This window comes from Diadema antillarum, unplaced genomic scaffold (assembly GCF_040938485.1).
Source record: "Diadema antillarum isolate AM-2024a unplaced genomic scaffold, OU_Dant_1.0 scf00000035, whole genome shotgun sequence".
Taxonomy (NCBI): Eukaryota; Metazoa; Echinodermata; class Echinoidea; order Diadematoida; family Diadematidae; genus Diadema; species Diadema antillarum.
In genome coordinates, this window is record NW_027270924.1 from 2,426,469 (window position 1) to 2,443,562 (window position 17,094).

At 39.8% G+C, this 17,094-nt stretch overlaps 1 protein-coding gene across 1 annotated transcript; it reads left to right on the plus strand.

The window, feature by feature from the left end:
* The first annotated feature begins 3,464 nt into the window (after positions 1-3,464).
* On the plus strand, positions 3,465-14,804 carry LOC139744566 (uncharacterized). Its single transcript, XM_071655002.1, has 3 exons — positions 3,465-4,901; positions 12,767-12,892; positions 14,526-14,804. The coding sequence occupies exons 1-3, from the start codon at positions 3,465-3,467 to the stop codon at positions 14,802-14,804; spliced, it is 1,842 nt and encodes a 613-aa protein (XP_071511103.1).
* Positions 14,805-17,094: the final 2,290 nt, after the last annotated feature.

Below are 17,094 nucleotides of genomic sequence, written 5' to 3' on the forward strand. Positions count from 1 at the left end.
TTAAAGGGGACCACTGGATTTTTTTTTTTTCAGACGTTTACATTTAAACAACTATAAATAGGTTATACTGAGTATAGATTTTAAGAATTTATAGTGACAGTGCTGAGGAATAATAAAGTTTTCAAAAGTTATAACAATGATTACAATGAACAAGGATGATGACATGGCAGCCTCACTATAAGAATGGACGAGTTCGGGCTCTATGAAGCAGAACAAATGAAGAAGGCATGCAAAGATTCTACACAGATGAATTTGTTAAGCAAGCGGTATTGTCATGGAATAACAAACACTGCTACGATTCTGAAATATTTGAGGCACCTAAGTCACCAACACTGTTCAGTGTAATTTGTTCAAGTTTTTGAGATTATTGGGTATTTTTTTGTTTTGTTTTTGCTCAAAGGCCGCAATAAATTCCACAAGTCTATACATGGAACTGTTGATTTATGTACTACATGATGTGAAATTATGAAAATCGTCTGCAATGCCCCTTTAACAAATCGTAAAGTGGCAACCTTTTTCAATTCAACCATATTTGCACTTTCAGATTTACAGTCATGGGGTTCCACAGGGCTCTATCTTGGGGCCTGTATTGTTTGTGATATATCAATGATATAGTTTTACAGCAGAGAATTGTTGTATAATACATGGACGACAGAGTTTTGTATTTTCGCATACTGATCCTTCCGAAATTGAGAAAATGTTAAACCATTCTCTCTCGCTCCTGTCCCACCTTAGTCCATGGGCCAAGACCCGAAAAATGGGTTGTTGGTACCATCTGAGGTGGCACAACCTTTTTGGTGTCAGTTTGTTTGTCGGGCATAGATATGCTTATCAAGCTATGATAGCATTTCCAAATGAGTAGCTTAGTCATAATAAATGAATTTTTAACCAATTTGGTCTCGTTTTTATATCCCTATACTTCTGAATCGAAACTAAACCGCTATACAAAGAAGAGCACTGCCTTCTGTATGTCCACAGGTGTTCTGTTGTAAACGCGGTGCGCTTAGTTTTTATTCAAGGCAGCGAAGGGAATATCCAAAAGGTTATGATGTCCACAGCTGTCACGCGGTGCGCTTAGTCTTTATCTAGACCAATGTACCGTTATCATATCTTAAGTTCCTCATAAAAGGGATTATCTATACTGTTTTTATACTACCCTATCAACAAATACATCAGTTTTAAACAAAAATCACTCTGTTCATTTACAATATCATTCATTATAATGTATTGTAGTGTACCGGTACATTGTTTTTGCATATCTTATATTGTTGGAGGGAAATAAAGCGACATTGGCGTGGTATCAGCGTTTTCACCGTAGCGTTTTCGCCGGAAAATGATAAATAATTGAAAGATACGGTAAAATTCACGAGGAATTGCTTTTGTTGTTGTTGTTGTTTTTAGATAAAAGGATATACACTGTATCATACGCTTTGAATATTCCCTTCGCCGTCTAGAATAAAGACTAAGCGCTGTGGACATCATAACCTTTGGATATTCCCTTCGCTGCCTTGAATAAAGACTAAGCGCACCGCGTTTACAATAGAACACCTGTGAACATACCATAGAGCTGCATTTTACAGCTCTATGGAACATACAGAAGACAGTGCTCTTCTTTGTATAGCGGTTAGTTTCGATTCAGAAGTATAGGGATATAACAACGAGACCAAATTGGTTAAAAATTCATTTACTATGACTAAGCTACTCATTTGGAAATGCCATCATAGCTTAATAAGCATATCTATGCCCGACAAACAAAATGACACCAAAAAGGTTTTGCCACCTCAGATGGTACCAATATCTGGCCTGGCCCATGGACTACCTAGATCCCTCCTCCCACTTTTCTCTCTCACCTCCTCTTCCACCCATCCCTCCTTCTCCCATTTTTTTTTATACTTACTTTCACCTTTCTCTTCTCTCGTTTTCCTCTGTCACATTATCTTTAATATTCTTAATTCGTACAGGAGCCTTAACGGCAGCGGTAAACTGCTTTCGAAGGTAGTTGTGCCAAATTCAATCCTGTTCCCATGGCTTCGATATACCGCTTCCAAAATATTTGAACTATTAAATTCTTCGGAACTCGCATCTATTTATCGTTAGCTGTACATTATAAAGAGATAGACAAAGAAAAGGAAATTACCATTAGGCCCTACTGTGAAATCTTTTTATAACTTTTATTATTTCAGAAACTTGAAAAACAATTTTGTCATGAATACAAAAGGATCGTATAAAGACATCACGCTGGTATTTGTTGCGATCTTTATTGTCTTATGTCTTTATTGATAAGTAAAATAAAGGACATGTTGACATATACACCAGGTCCATGGTCCTACTCTGGACACACGGCAGGTAATGACACACTTACAAATACCTACACGGTGAAAAAATAACAATATAGCTGTATTCGTATTCGTATTAATTCTACAGAATTACTACATCATTACAAGTGCCTTTCATTCTTACATTTACTTTCTAAGTGCGTAACGTTCCCCCAGTTCTGTTTTTTTTTTCTTGCATAGAATATGGTGAATGGAGAAACTATATAGCATATTTACTAATGTCTGCTTCATACTCCAATGATACTGATGCTTAAAGGCAGCGCGACACCTATTTCTATCGTTGAATTGAACAGATATTTAAATCGTGCACGTCCGATGGCATGCAAAGTCAATTCAATTTAATCCCAATTCAATTCCTTTTAGGGTCCAGTCCTTCAAGCAGGCGTCCCCTCTCTTCATGCAATGCACGCATGCTTTAATTTCGCGAAAAAAAACAACAACTGAGCCTGGCCTCCACGTTATGAGATGAGCAATTATTGACATAATCATGATGAGTGTACAGACGCTGTGGCAAGGTATTTGGCATGATCGTTGCCAGAGTGGTATTAATCGACAAAGTGAATTTTTCAAAGTAGGCTCACGACTGTTGTGTTAACCACCTCCGAATGGTTAAGTGATTCCCAATGACACGAGTGTCGTTAGGAGTGTCACACAGGCAGAGGAAAAAAACTCACTTTGCTCACAAAAAATATGCCTCACTGGAAGTATATAGTCAGTATTGTAGGAACACGCATACCCCGAGAAGGATTACAGTCGTATAGAAGAGCCATTCATGCAAAACCGGTCTTAGTTTTCGAAAGCGTTGCCTGTGTGGCCTATAGTTATTGCAACGAAGACGTAAGTAGCCACGTGAGAATTGAAAACAGCTTGACCAACGTTATGAGCTCAATATCATCTTGAGTCACTGGGCACCTAGGCCTCTATACAACGCGTATTCCCATAGGTCATGTAGGCCAGGTAAGAAGAATGACCAAGTTCTTACGAACGTGGCTTGTCGTCTGCGCATTGGCGCTAATCTTTCTCGGGTATGTTCTTCTGATTTTGAATTTCATTACGTGTACGAATCGAGGAAAGCGAGTTTACAGGGGTCCAAATTCACGTAAACCCCCAGGTTTTATCTGGTCAGCGATGCGTGTGTGGCAGGGGGGAGATGCACAGGCTCACAAAAAGGCCTGCATTACGCCACAGTTAAATCCACGTGACTCCAGTATAGAGCACCTTCTCAAGAGATCACAACCCATGACGTGCACAGGATTCAGATTGGCATACATCAAAGACGACATGATTCACTTCGACTTGAGCAGATATCCAGACAGCTGCTCGGTCCATTTTCCTGCACGGGTGGACGATAATATCCAAAAAACGAAACGGCTCGGGGACTACTTTTTTGATGGAAAAAACGTCAGTTTTACACCATCAAACAGGGAAAGTGAACATGATAGACCACGATCGGACTTCCTCACCGTTAAATGTGCGATACCAAGTCCTCTTGGGGATGGATCATTTACTGACCACACTGATTCTTTGGCACGCATCAAGGATGATCCCGAAATATCGATACGTGCGAAGAATAAACAACGTCGAACAACGAGTGGACTTGGTCTGAATGTAATCATGTTGGGCATGGATTCCACGTCCAGGATGAATGCCATTCGTAACATACCAAAATCTCTGGCATATATGGAGGAAGAACTTCAGGCTGTTTTCCTAAATAGTTACAACATCGTTGGCGATGCTACCACAGGGGCTCTCATACCAATGCTCACAGGGAAATTCGAATCTGAGCTGCCAAACACGGAGCGCGGAGGGGGCGCCCCGGTCAATGTTTACCCTTTGGTGTGGAAGGAGTTTGAGCAAGCTGGCTATGTCACAATGTTCGCCGAGGATCGTCCTGATCTAAGTTTGTTTAACTACAGGCTGACAGGGTTTAAAGAACAGCCAACAGACTACTACATGCGGACGTTCTGGAGGGAGATGGATGCTTACAAGAACGGATACTGCCTTGGACCAGATCCAGTGCATATTGTTATGTTCAGATACCTCCAGGATTTCATGACATCGTATCCCGACAACCTCAAGTTTGGGCTCTCTTTTCTCACAGACCCAACGCACGATGACTTGAACATCCTGAGCGTCATGGACCAAGATCTCCTCACGTTTATGCACTCAGCCAAGGAGTCAGGCGCCCTCAACCAGACCATCCTTGTAATCTTTGGAGACCACGGATCTCGCTACGAGACAGTTCGCCAGACTTTCCAGGGTAAACTTGAGGAACGTCTTCCGTTCATGGCCATCGTCCTGCCAGATATTTTCAGACAAAGGTATCCAGAAGCGTATCGAAACTTGGTTACTAACGCTGACCGCTTGACCACTCCATTCGACATCCACGCCACCCTGCGGTCAGTCATCGACTTCAGCGAAAGGGACTGGACATTGTCGAGGAGGGCATTCAGCCTGCTGTCGACAGAGGTACCACTTGGAAGGAATTGTCGAGAAGCGGACATTGCTGCCCATTGGTGCGCCTGCATGGGGTGGAATGAAACCAGACCAGATGAACATGAACTGGTAAGCCTGCAGGCGAGATATACCATCATGTCCAATACGTCATTCTTTCTTTTATCTCTTGTTAAAATCTAAAGAACGTTAAACCTTCGGCAGGACTAAATTAGTACTAAAAGCAACAACAACAAGAACTTCCTTTCAAACTTGTCTCAGTCATTTTGTCATCAGGAGAGCTGTAACCGCCACATGTCCACCATCCCAGTTCCTGTTCATCATCATTAACATTATCAACATCTCCTTCTTCTTCCTTCTCAAAAACAAAATCTTCAAGGAGATTGATCAATGTTGCCCTACCGGTTTGTATTCAAATGCAATCCACTTCCTTGACATTTATCCTTCGATCCGTAGTAATTATTCACGGCCTCCCTTTTTTTTCCTCTCCCTCCTTGTATTTTGCATTTTTTTTGCAACACAATGTTCTTGTCTTTCCTGAAAATAGCACATAATCATTTCCATGTTAAATTGCGCTCAACCACAACATTTTTTGTTTTTTAGTTCTTGTTATTTGAAATGTGGTTATGTGTACGTGATAATATAAATGTTTTCTTTGTGATATTTCTGAATTCTATAATTTATGGGGTTCAACTTTTTTGTCCAAAGAGCCTATTCTCAACAAGTACTGCTTTTCATTTACTTTCTTTTGATCCAAAGGCTCGCTGTCTCTTATTATCTATACTGAATGAAAGCTAAACCGTTTGCCACGTGCAAGTATACATGCCTGCCAATAAATTCTTCACTTTGGTGCTTAGGGAAAGGTAATTCTGAAAATTCGTACGTTTTGCAGCATGTATAGTTTAAAAGATTCAAGTTATTATGATGAGCGGCGTGGTACCCCGGCAGCAAACTCATCAAGTGGTACTAATTAAGAATTGGACATGGGTGACACTGAGAGCTGCGCTATTGCATGACGATCAACGTCGAGGGGTTTAACAGTTGGCTCTTGACCAGTCTATATACGGGACTGAGCATTCCATGAAGATACCTACCTCCAGCGGCCATTTCAGAGAGATTTCAGTCCTTCATCTTCAAAAAGTTTACTTTGGAGACCGAGATAAGATGTTGGCGTATTAACCATAGCTTTTGTCATTAAGTTGACGCAACTTGTAAAGCGACAGGAAGAACAACGGACCAGAAAAGAGCTTTGAACAACCTAGTAAAACTTCAAGTCAACATTGAATGAACTGTGCAAGTGCTACATGTGTCCGTTTCTTTAGTGTGTGTTTGTTTGTTTGTATGATTTCTGTGGCTCTTCTCTCCTTTCTCCTTGGACGCTTCCATTAGTCTGGGTGCCAAAGCCACTTTTTGGGCCTAACCTTGTTTTACCGTCCACCCAATGTTTTTTGATGGTTCTACCCTATTTCGGGGGTGCTGATTCCGAATCTGGATGATGCAACTCTTGCATCCTTGAGGGTTTTGAGATATTCAAGATGGCCGCCAAAATGGCCGCCCAAACCGGAAATTCCCATGTATTTCCTTCTAGATGGTGAGAAATTGAAAACAATTGATGGTTTTACCCTATTTCGAGGGTGCTGAATCCAAATCTGGATGATGCAACTGTTGCATCCTTGAAGATTTTGAGATATTCAAGATGACCGCCAAAATGGCTGCCGAAACCGGAAATTCCTATATATTTCCTTCTAAATGGTGAGAAATTGAAAACAATTAATGGTTTTACCCTAGCTTGGTGGTGCTGAATCCGAATCAGGATGATGTAACTCCTGCATCCTTGAGGGTTGTGAGATATTCAAGATGGCCGCCAAAATGGCCGTCAAAACCGGAAATTCCCATGTATTTCCTTCTAAATGGTGAGAAATTGAAAACAATTGATGGTTCTACCCTATTTCAAGGGTGCTGAATCCGAATCTGGATGATGCAACCCTTGCATCCTTGAGAGTATTGAGATATTCAAGATGGCCGCCAAAATGGCAGCCAAAATGGCCGCCAATTAAAACCGGAAATTTCTATGAATTAGCTTTTAAATGATGAGAAATAGAAAACAATTGATGGTTTTACCCTGTTTCGAGGATGCTGAATCCGAATCTGGATGATTCACCTTGAGATATTCAAGATGGCTGCCAAAATGGCCGCCAAAACGGAAATTCTTATGTATTTCCTTCTTATAAATGGTGAGAAATTGTCAACAATTGATGGTTTTACCCTATCTTAGTTTTGACTGAAAGATTTCAGGTTTTCGTCAATGGAACAGTTTGAAATTGCTGTATAATACAGTGAAACCAGCTCTACCGGATATCTTTGAGTTGGTACGATACAAGTGTGCAAGCGGTACATCTAAATCATATTGTGATAGTGATGTAGAGAAGTTTACTGAAATTACCCAACATTACCTGTCTTAATCCATTTGCAGTTCAAATCTCTTCATCCATGAACACTCAAATTGGTTAATTGGTTTGTATTGGTGGTCTTGATGACATTATTGGAGACACGAGTTGGACATTTTTATAGTTATGCTTCATTATTTTTTTCGGCAATATGATGTTACATTATATATATATATATATATATATATGTGTGTATATTTACATATATATATATATATATATATATATATATATATATAACAAACACACAAGAGGGGATGGACAAATCACAGGTAACGCATTGTTAAAAAAACTGAATAAAAAACCAAACAACAACATGTAAGGTAATAGTTGATAATCCAGGTTATACTTACGAATATCATAATCGCGCAGAGTGCTTTTGAAATCACTGGCGTAGCCAGGGGGGGGGGGGGGCGATGGGGGCGGTCGCCCCCCCCCCTAAGATTTGGACCGGGGATTTGGGAGGCGGAAAAAAAATGCGTGTATACTGTATGCATGCACATGAAGCGGGTCTCCTTTACAACCTTTCATCAAATAAGATATTTTTTTTTAATATTTCACTCAAAGTGTGCACCAGATCGTTGAATTTCAATTCGAAATATGCAAAATCTCTCGTGCTTGGGAGGGGGTATCCCCCTCCCAAACCTTCCCCCTCTGTGCCTCTTTCCATAGCCAAGTACACTTTTTAGATTTACAAAAAATTCTGAATAATTCTGAGTGCACAAGACTTATCACTTATATTCCGAAAACTGAAGGTTCCCTCATGTATCTTAAGGGGAATTTCCCCTTTTAATCGACCCTTTCCTCCCTCAGCCCCCCCCCCCCAAAAAAAAAAAATCAGGTTTGTTTGGTTTTTTTTTTTGGTGATTTCTCAAATGTTGATTCCATCAAATATGCGTAAACGAGATATCTCAATTTCAACCTTAAAAAGATAAAAGCTCCATCGGAAGGGAAGGGTGGAGATAACACTCGCCCACGCCTTCTCCCTGCTCCCCCCCCCCCCCCCCGGCCATGCAAAGAAGTAGACTGTGGCTATACCCAGATCGCTTTATTTCAATTCTAAAAACGCAAAAGCTCCGCAAGCGGGAAGGGGAATCCCCCTTCCCCTAAGCTCTATACCTCACTAGACTTTATACATACGCACAGATGGTGCACATTCGGAATAAGAGCTAAATTCCGTGATTTTAACACTTCGATGAAAAAGTATTGCACCAAAAATTTGCACCAGATCGCTGAATTTCAGGTTTGAAAACGCAAAATCACCTTCGTGTGGGAGGGGATATGCCCCTATCTATACACCCTCGTGTGCATGCTTTTTCTGTTTGATTGCTGAACAGACAGCGTTCATGATATTCAGTGTAAGAATTAATACAAGAAGACTAGTGTATCTAAATTATGCCATTTTATAGGCAAATTGTTCAATAATAATCTACACTAAAATATACTGCAACCTTAAACAAGTGGGACTGTTTCAACTCGTTAAAACACGCAAAAACATGCATGAAATTTCACCATTTGCAACATCAAAATGCAAAAAGTTCTCGCCGTGGGAGGGGGACACCCCCCTCCCACACCCTCCCCTACCCCCTCGCTCGCTCCGCTCGCTCGGGTTCAGTCGCGTTCATGATATTCAGTGAAGAGAATTAATACAACAAGTGTATCTAAATTATACCATTTTATAGGCAAATTGTTTAATAATAATCTACACTAAAATATACTGCTACCTTAAACAAGTGGGGCTGTTTCACGTCGATGAAACACGCAAAAACATGCATCAAATTGCACCATTTGCAAAATCAAAATGCAAAAAGTTCTTACCGTGGGAGGGGGGACACCCCCCTCCCACACCCTCCCCTCCCCCTCACTCGCTCCGCTCGCTCGGGTTCAGTCGCGTTCATAATATTCAGTGAAAAGAATTAATACAAGAAGTGTATTTGAATTATACCACTTTATAGGCAAATTGTTCAATGATAATCTACACTAAAATATACTGCTACCTTAAACAAGTGGGACTGTTTCACGTCGATAAAACGCGCAAAAACATGCATCAAATTGCACCATTTGCAACATCAAAATGCAAAAAGTTCTTACTGTGGGAGGGGGGACACCCCCCTCCCACACCCTCCCCTCCCCCCTCGCTCGCTCCGCTCGCTCGGGTTCAGTCGCGTTCATGATATTCAGTGAAAAGAATTAATACAAGAAGTGTATCTAAATTATACCATTTTATAGGCAAATTGTTCAATAATAATCTACACTAAAATATACTGCTACCTTAAACAAGTGGGACTGTTTCACGTCGATGAAACACGCAAAAACATGCATCAAATTGCACCATTTGCAACATCAAAATGCAAAAAGTTTCTACTGTGGCAGGGGGACACCCCCCTCCCACACCCTCCCCTACCACCTCGCTCGCTCCGCTCGCTCGGGTTCAGTCGCGTTCATGATATTCAGTGAAAAGAATTAATACAAGAAATGTATCTAAATCATAGCATTTTATAGGCAATTGTTCAATAATAATCTACATCAAAATAAACTGCTACCATAAACAAGTGGGACTGTTTCACGTCGATAAAACGCGCAAAAACATGCATCAAATTGCACCATTTACAACATCCAAATGCAAAAAGTTCTTACCGTGGGAGGGGGGACACCCCCCTCCCACACCCTCCCCCCCCCCCTCGCTCGCTCCGCTCGCTCGGGCTCGGTCGCTTCGCTCCCTCGCAGACTAACCGCCCCCCCCCCCCAAGATGAAATCCTGGCTACGCCGTTGTTTGAAATTACCCTTATTGATATCTACTATAGTGGTCATGGATGCAACCATTTCCAATGACGCAATCAAAATATGAGACAAGTTTCATAAAAATACGAGGCGAGACTCGTCAGAATACAAGACAAGTTTCAATACCAAATACCAGCATGCTATAATTCGATTTTACTCTATTGATAGCCGAAAAGGATTAACTTCACATCTGTTAAGCCATATTGGCGACCACAAGCATTATTTTATAAAAATTATGCATAAAGGAATTTTCAGTCGTATCTTTGTGTTTGTACGTTTCAGTATGATGTCAATATCACTTTTTTTCCAGTACGAGTTAAAGTTCCGTTTGAGACATATCGGAATATCTCAGTATATCACAATATCATTGTGACAGTCATTTTGGATGCCAAAAACTTTTGGCTGATTTGACAAATCCGCTCAACTGAGTTGAATGTAAGAATACGAATTATTGCTTTTCACCCTGGGTTTAATCCCCCGCTTCGCGTTAGAGCACAAGACTTCACCATTTAAGTATAAGAAAATGTTAAGGAGTTTCCGCTTATACAGGACATTTATAGATGTCTCAAAACCTTCAAAGACCTTCAGCACCCTCGAAATAGGGTAAAACCATCAATTTATTTTAAAATTTTCACAATTAAGAAAAAATATATCAACATTGGAATTTCTGCCACTTATTTTGGCTGTCATCTTGGACGTCTAAAAACCGTAAAGAATGGACAAATTTAAACAACCAAGTTTCGAGGGTCACGGTGCTGAATAGGGTATAAAATTTTCCAATTTTTGACAGTTATTTTGGTGGTCATCTTGGACATCTCAAAACCCTAAAAAAGAACACAAAAGTTGCATCAACCAGGTTCGGATTCAGCACCTTCAAAATAGAGTAAAACCGTCAATTGTTTTCAATTTTACACCATTTAGAAGGTAGTATAGGGCTTACATGCACAATTTCGTTTTTGACGGCCATTTGGGGGCCATTCTGGCGGCCACCTTTATTATCTCGAAACCCTCAAGGAAGCAAGAGCTGTATCCTGGAGCTTCAAATTCAGCAAACTCAAAATAGGATAAAACCACCAACTATTTTATATTTTACACCATTTAGAAGGACATAGGGGGTCTACCTATGAACTTCCGTTTTTGGCGGTCATTTTTGGCGACCATATTTACCATCTCTAAACCGTTAAGGATACAAAAGTTGTATCCTGCAGCTTCGGATTCAGCACACTCAAAATAAGATAAAAACCACCAATTGCTTTCAAATTGTCACCATTTAGAAGGAAATACATGGGAACTTCCGTTTTGGGCGACCATTTTAACGGCCATCTTGAATATCTCAAAATCTTCAACAATGCAGGAGTTGCATCATCCAGATTCGGATTCAGCACCCTCGAATTAGGGTTGAACCATCAATTGTTTTCAATTTCTCCCCATTTAGAAGGAAATACATGTGAATTTCCGGTTTTAATTGGTGGCCACTTTGGCGGCCATCTTGAATATCTCAAAATCTTCAACAATGCAGGAGTTGCATCACGCAGATTTGGATTCAGCACCCTCGAAATAGGGTAGAACCATAAATTGTTTCCAATTTCTCCCCATTTGGAAGGAAATACATGGGAATTTCCGGTTTTAATTGGCGGCCATTTTGGCGGCCATCTTGAATATCTCAAACCCTCAAGGATGCAAGAGTTGCACCATCCAGATTCGGATTCAGTACCCTCGAATTAGGGTTGAACCATCAATTGTTTTCAATTTCTCACCATTTAGAAGGAAATACATGGGAATTTCCGGTTTTAATTGGAGGCCATTTTGGCGGCCATCTTGAATATCTCAAAAACTTCATGGATGCAAGAGTTGCATCATCCAGATTCGGATTCAGCACCCTCGAAATAGGGTAGAATCATCATTCATTTTCAATTTCACACCATTGAGAAGGAAATACGTGGGAATTTTCGGTTTTGGCGGCCATTTTGGGGGCCATCTTGAATATCTCAAAATCCTCAAGGATGCAAGAGTTGCATCATCCAGATTCGGATTCAGCACCCTTGAAATAGGATAAAACCATCAATTGTTTTCAATTTCTCACCATTTAGAAGGAAATACATGGGAATTTCCGGTTTGGGCGGCCATATTGGCGGCCATCTTGAATATCTCAAAACCCTCAAGGATGCAAGAGTTGCATCATCCAGATTCGGATTCAGCACCCCCAAAATAGGTTAAAACCATCAAAAAACATTGGGTGGACGGTGAAACAAGGTTCAGCCTCTGGCACCCAGACTACATCACAACTACGCTAAAATGTTGATCCGGTCGATTTGCTAGGGACACTGGGCAATTACATGATTAGTCGCCATGTCACGTTGAGTGTATACTGTCATATACCTTCCTGCCTTTAACCACAGCAACCATTTGGTAATTGGATTAATCTGCTCTTCAGCTCTTGCGTAAATTGTTAAAAGGTAATAAACACACCATGCCTAAGTGTTGTTTTCAAAATTGTTTAATCATGTCAATGATTATGATATGATTGTCATTGCCATGTATAGGTAAATGTTTAGACTCTTCAGATTCTATCCACCATGTCCAGAATGGTTAGTTTCTCATAATCACTTTTTTTTAATTTCTTTATTCTACCTGAAACAAGTTTAGGCTATGCACCATCACCACAGTGTTTGGTATGTAAGGAAATTAAGATATAATTTGAAATATGACGGTGCTTTTGTTAACATCAATTGTTCTTTATTACACAGGTTGATGGTGCAGCTCGCTTTACGGTAGATACTATAAATGGCATTACCAGTAATGCTCGGGAAAAGTGTTCTCTCTTACAGCTTGCAAACATCGCATCAAAGTACCGAATGGCTCACAACGACCAAGTAAGTATAAAAAGTTAAGCGCTGGTAGTGCTGAGCTTTCAAAATAATTTCGTATCGATATCATATTGTAGCCAGTGATTTAGTAATTTTCTCATTTTTTATTTGTTAAATTCAATTAAATTCAGTTCAATTAAATTCAGTTGAGTTTAAATTTATTTTCATTTTTCGACAGGACATGATATGCACTTCATCTTTTTTGGTAACAAAGAGATAATGTAAATGGTACACTGTAAAATAGACAGTTTGGTTTGGTTTGGTTTTCATGTTTGTTTTTTGCATTTTCATGTCATTCATTTCATTTCATTTCATTTTATTTAAGACAAAAGTTTACACTACAATACAACATTTGCGTATACAGAAAAAAAAAGAGTACAATGTGACTTTTGTACTTTTTTCTTTCTCTAAGCATAATGGTAAGTAAGTGATACAGGGTATGCAACAACAGCAACAAAGAAAGATTAAAACATACAAATCGATACAAGAATTGTCAATTCGGTTACAACATATATACTTTTTATGTAGCACCAACCATGTGGAGCAGGTTGCTTGGTAGTATTAGGAATATACATAACCTCAGGATTTTTCAGTCATGTCTTTACTTACACCTGTTCACAAAGGAGTACAGGACATCCTAATTTACATTTGTAAATTAGGTTTTGTTAGTTTTTATAATTCATGTAAGTTATCTTTTTCAATCATGTTTTTATCTTGTGTTGTTGAGTAATTATGTTGCTTTAGCACCTTGAGTGACAGATTGTCACAGATATTTATCATGATTGACATTTTCATTGTCACTGGTGTTTATCAAATTAATTGAATAATACAGTTTGGAGGAAAATCTGATTACAGGTGAATTGATTTCTATATTTCTAATGTTTCATAAATCTGTATGATTTAATAGATTTTTAATTGCTTGTTTGTACAATTTATTTCAGGTTGATACAGTGTGTACATCAGTATTGAGCTATGCATTTAAAAAAAAGAAACATTAAGATTACACAAACACAAATCATGGTTTGTGTTTCGATGTTGTCAAATATTGATAACTGAATATGATATTTGTTTGCACTCACATACAAACATGTAACCTTTATACACATTTGTTAATAATGTGTTAAAAGCTATTAAGCCTTACCTTTTCATATATATCATACAAAGCACTCAAAACTAAAAGAGTACGAGAGCAAGGATATTCGCGCTCACTTATTTTGTACGTACAAGTATTTACGTATGTGTGTATGTGTGTGTATACACATGTGTGTGTTAACATATGTATGGTATGTATGTAGAGTATATACTGCGTACACGTAAACAGTCAGACCTACATTAGCGACCACCTGTCCTGAGCAGCCACCTGCCGTATACGGCCACTAAAATCAAGTCATCTGTTTTCACCTGTCTACAAAATATTTTTGTCTCCCTTTGGTGGCCGCTGTAGACAGGTTTGTCTGTCTAATCGTAGAGACCGTTGAAAAAGCTATGTCGTCCATACAGGCTTATAAGATCATTGAGCTGCAACACATGATGTGTTGTAATTCTGTGATGAGATATTTTTTTTAAAAAAAGCCTTGTTAGGCCCTATTAATACCCTTCTGTCTTGACTCTCTTTTATTGTTTATCACGCTGCCTTTAGATGCTCAGATTCAAAGAAATGCAAGAGGACACCATCAAGTTATCAGATCTGCACCCAGACAAAGAGGAGACCTGGAGGACGTACCAGGTTACCATAGAAACAAGGCCAGGAGGTGGTGTGTACGAATCCACGGTCCATGTCCGTCGGGATGTCTCCGAACAGAATTGGGAGTACGAACTGAGTGGAGAAATCAGCCGAATCAACAAATACGGTAATCAGAGCGACTGCATCAAGAAGGAGTATCCATCGCTGGCTAAATTCTGCTTTTGCTCGACCTGAAATAATCATGGATTTAACGCTTGTTTTGCAGCGCCACTAAAGAGGTCACAGAGGTGGTATAGCTTTGGTTGAGATGGGAATTCAGGTTTTAACACTTTGAGAGATAATTTTGAGAAACCACTTACATGAACTATTAGACAGCATACAACATCTAACAGGATTTAAACGTTTATTTGATAAATAGATGAGATGTCTAAAACAAAGCAACACAAAGTGGTCCCTATAAAAGGTGGGTCCCATCTTTCATTAGGATCTCTTTGTTTTTAATGTCAGAACTGTGATTAGTTATCTTGAATAAGTATTGACTTTTGGTCCACATGAAAAATGAACTGATGATTTTTAACGCTGACGCAAGATTGCATTAAATGACACAATAATTGCAAATATTCGCGTAATTTCCCTCTTTTTTCTGTGCTTACAAAGGAGGAAATCCCATTCTTAGAGTTGACTTACATTCCCATGTTGTGTTATGTATTAGCCTGGGTAAATTTCAGCTGGAGTTACATTTTTCTGTATTTCGACCGAATGGAATGACTATTTCGCGTTTGTAATTAATTCTTGCCTTTCTTTTGTTTTTGTTTTCTCAATATCATGACCTATTAATACCGGCCATCTTCGTGCATTTTTTGCGACCGATACCAGAGTTTTGCAAACATCTCTAAAACTTCCTGTATTTTGCTTTGTCATTGTTTTGTCGGATCCTAGAAGAACTCGTCGTGACTTTATTGTTAAACTTGATAACTGGATAGTTGTTATTGATATGACAGGATTCAATCGAACACAAAGCGAGTCTGTCACTAGTGTCGACTGGAGCAAAACGTTTGACTGCCTCCTGTGGTTCTACGCACTGGCGTAGCCAGGGGGGGGCGATGGGGGCGGTCGCCCCCCCCTAAGATTTGGACCGGGGATTTGGGAGGCGGAAAAAAAAATGCGTGTATACTGTATGCATGCACATGAAGCGGGTCTCCTTTGCAACCTTTCATCAAATAAGATATTTTTTTTTTAATATTTCACTCAAAGTGTGCACCAGATCGTTGAATTTCAATTCAAAATATGCAAAATCTCTCGTGCTTGGGAGGGGGGTATCCCCCTCCCAAACCCTCCCCCTCTGTGCCTCTTTCCCTAGCCAAGTACACTTTTTAGATTTACAAAAAATTCTGAATAATTCTGAGTGCACAAGACTTATCACTTATATTCCGAAAACTGAAGGTTCCCTCATGTATCTTAAGGGGAATTTCCCCTTTTAATCGACCCTTTCCTCCCTCAGCCCCCCCCCCCCCCAAGAAAAAAAAAAATCAATTTTTTTTTTTTTTTTGGGTGATTTCTCAAATGTTGATTCCATCAAATATGCGTATACGAGATATCTCAATTTCAACCTTAAAAAGATAAAAGCTCCATCGGAAGGGAAGGGTGGAGATAACACTCGCCCACGCCTTCTCCCTGCTCGCACCCCCCCCCCCCCCCCCCCCCCCCGGCCATGCAAAGAAGTAGACTGTGGCTATACCCAGATCGCTTTATTTCAATTCTAAAAACGCAAAAGCTCCGCGAGCGGGAAGTCCCCTAAGCTCTATACCTCACTAGACTTTATACATACGCACAGATGGTGCACATTCGGAATAAGAGCTAAATTCCGTGATTTTAATTCTTCGATGAAAAAGTATTGCACCAAAAATTTGCATCAGATCGCTGAATTTCAGGTCTGAAAACGCAAAATCACCTTCGTGTGGGAGGGGATATGCCCCTATCTACACCCTCGTGTGCATGCTTTTTCTGTTTGATTGCTGAACAGACAGCGTTCATGATATTCAGTGTAAGAATTAATACAAGAAGACTAGTGTATCTAAATTATACCATTTTATGGGCAAATTGTTCAATAATAATCTACACTAAAATATACTGCAACCTTAAACAAGTGGGACTGTTTCAACTCGTTAAAACACGCAAAAACATGCATCAAATTGCACCATTTGCAACATCAAAATGCAAAAAGTTCTCGCCGTGGGAGGGGGGACACCCCCCTCCCACACCCTCCCCTACCCCCTCGCTCGATCCGCTCGCTCGGGTTCAGTCGCGTTCATGATATTCAGTGAAGAGAATTAATACAACAAGTGTATCTAAATTATACCATTTTATAGGCAAATTGTTCAATAATAATCTACACTAAAATATACTGCTACCTTAAACAAGTGGGACTGTTTCACGTCGATGAAACACGCAAAAACATGCATCAAATTGCACCATTTGCAAAATCCAAATGCAAAAAGTTCTTACCGTGGGAGGGGGGACACCC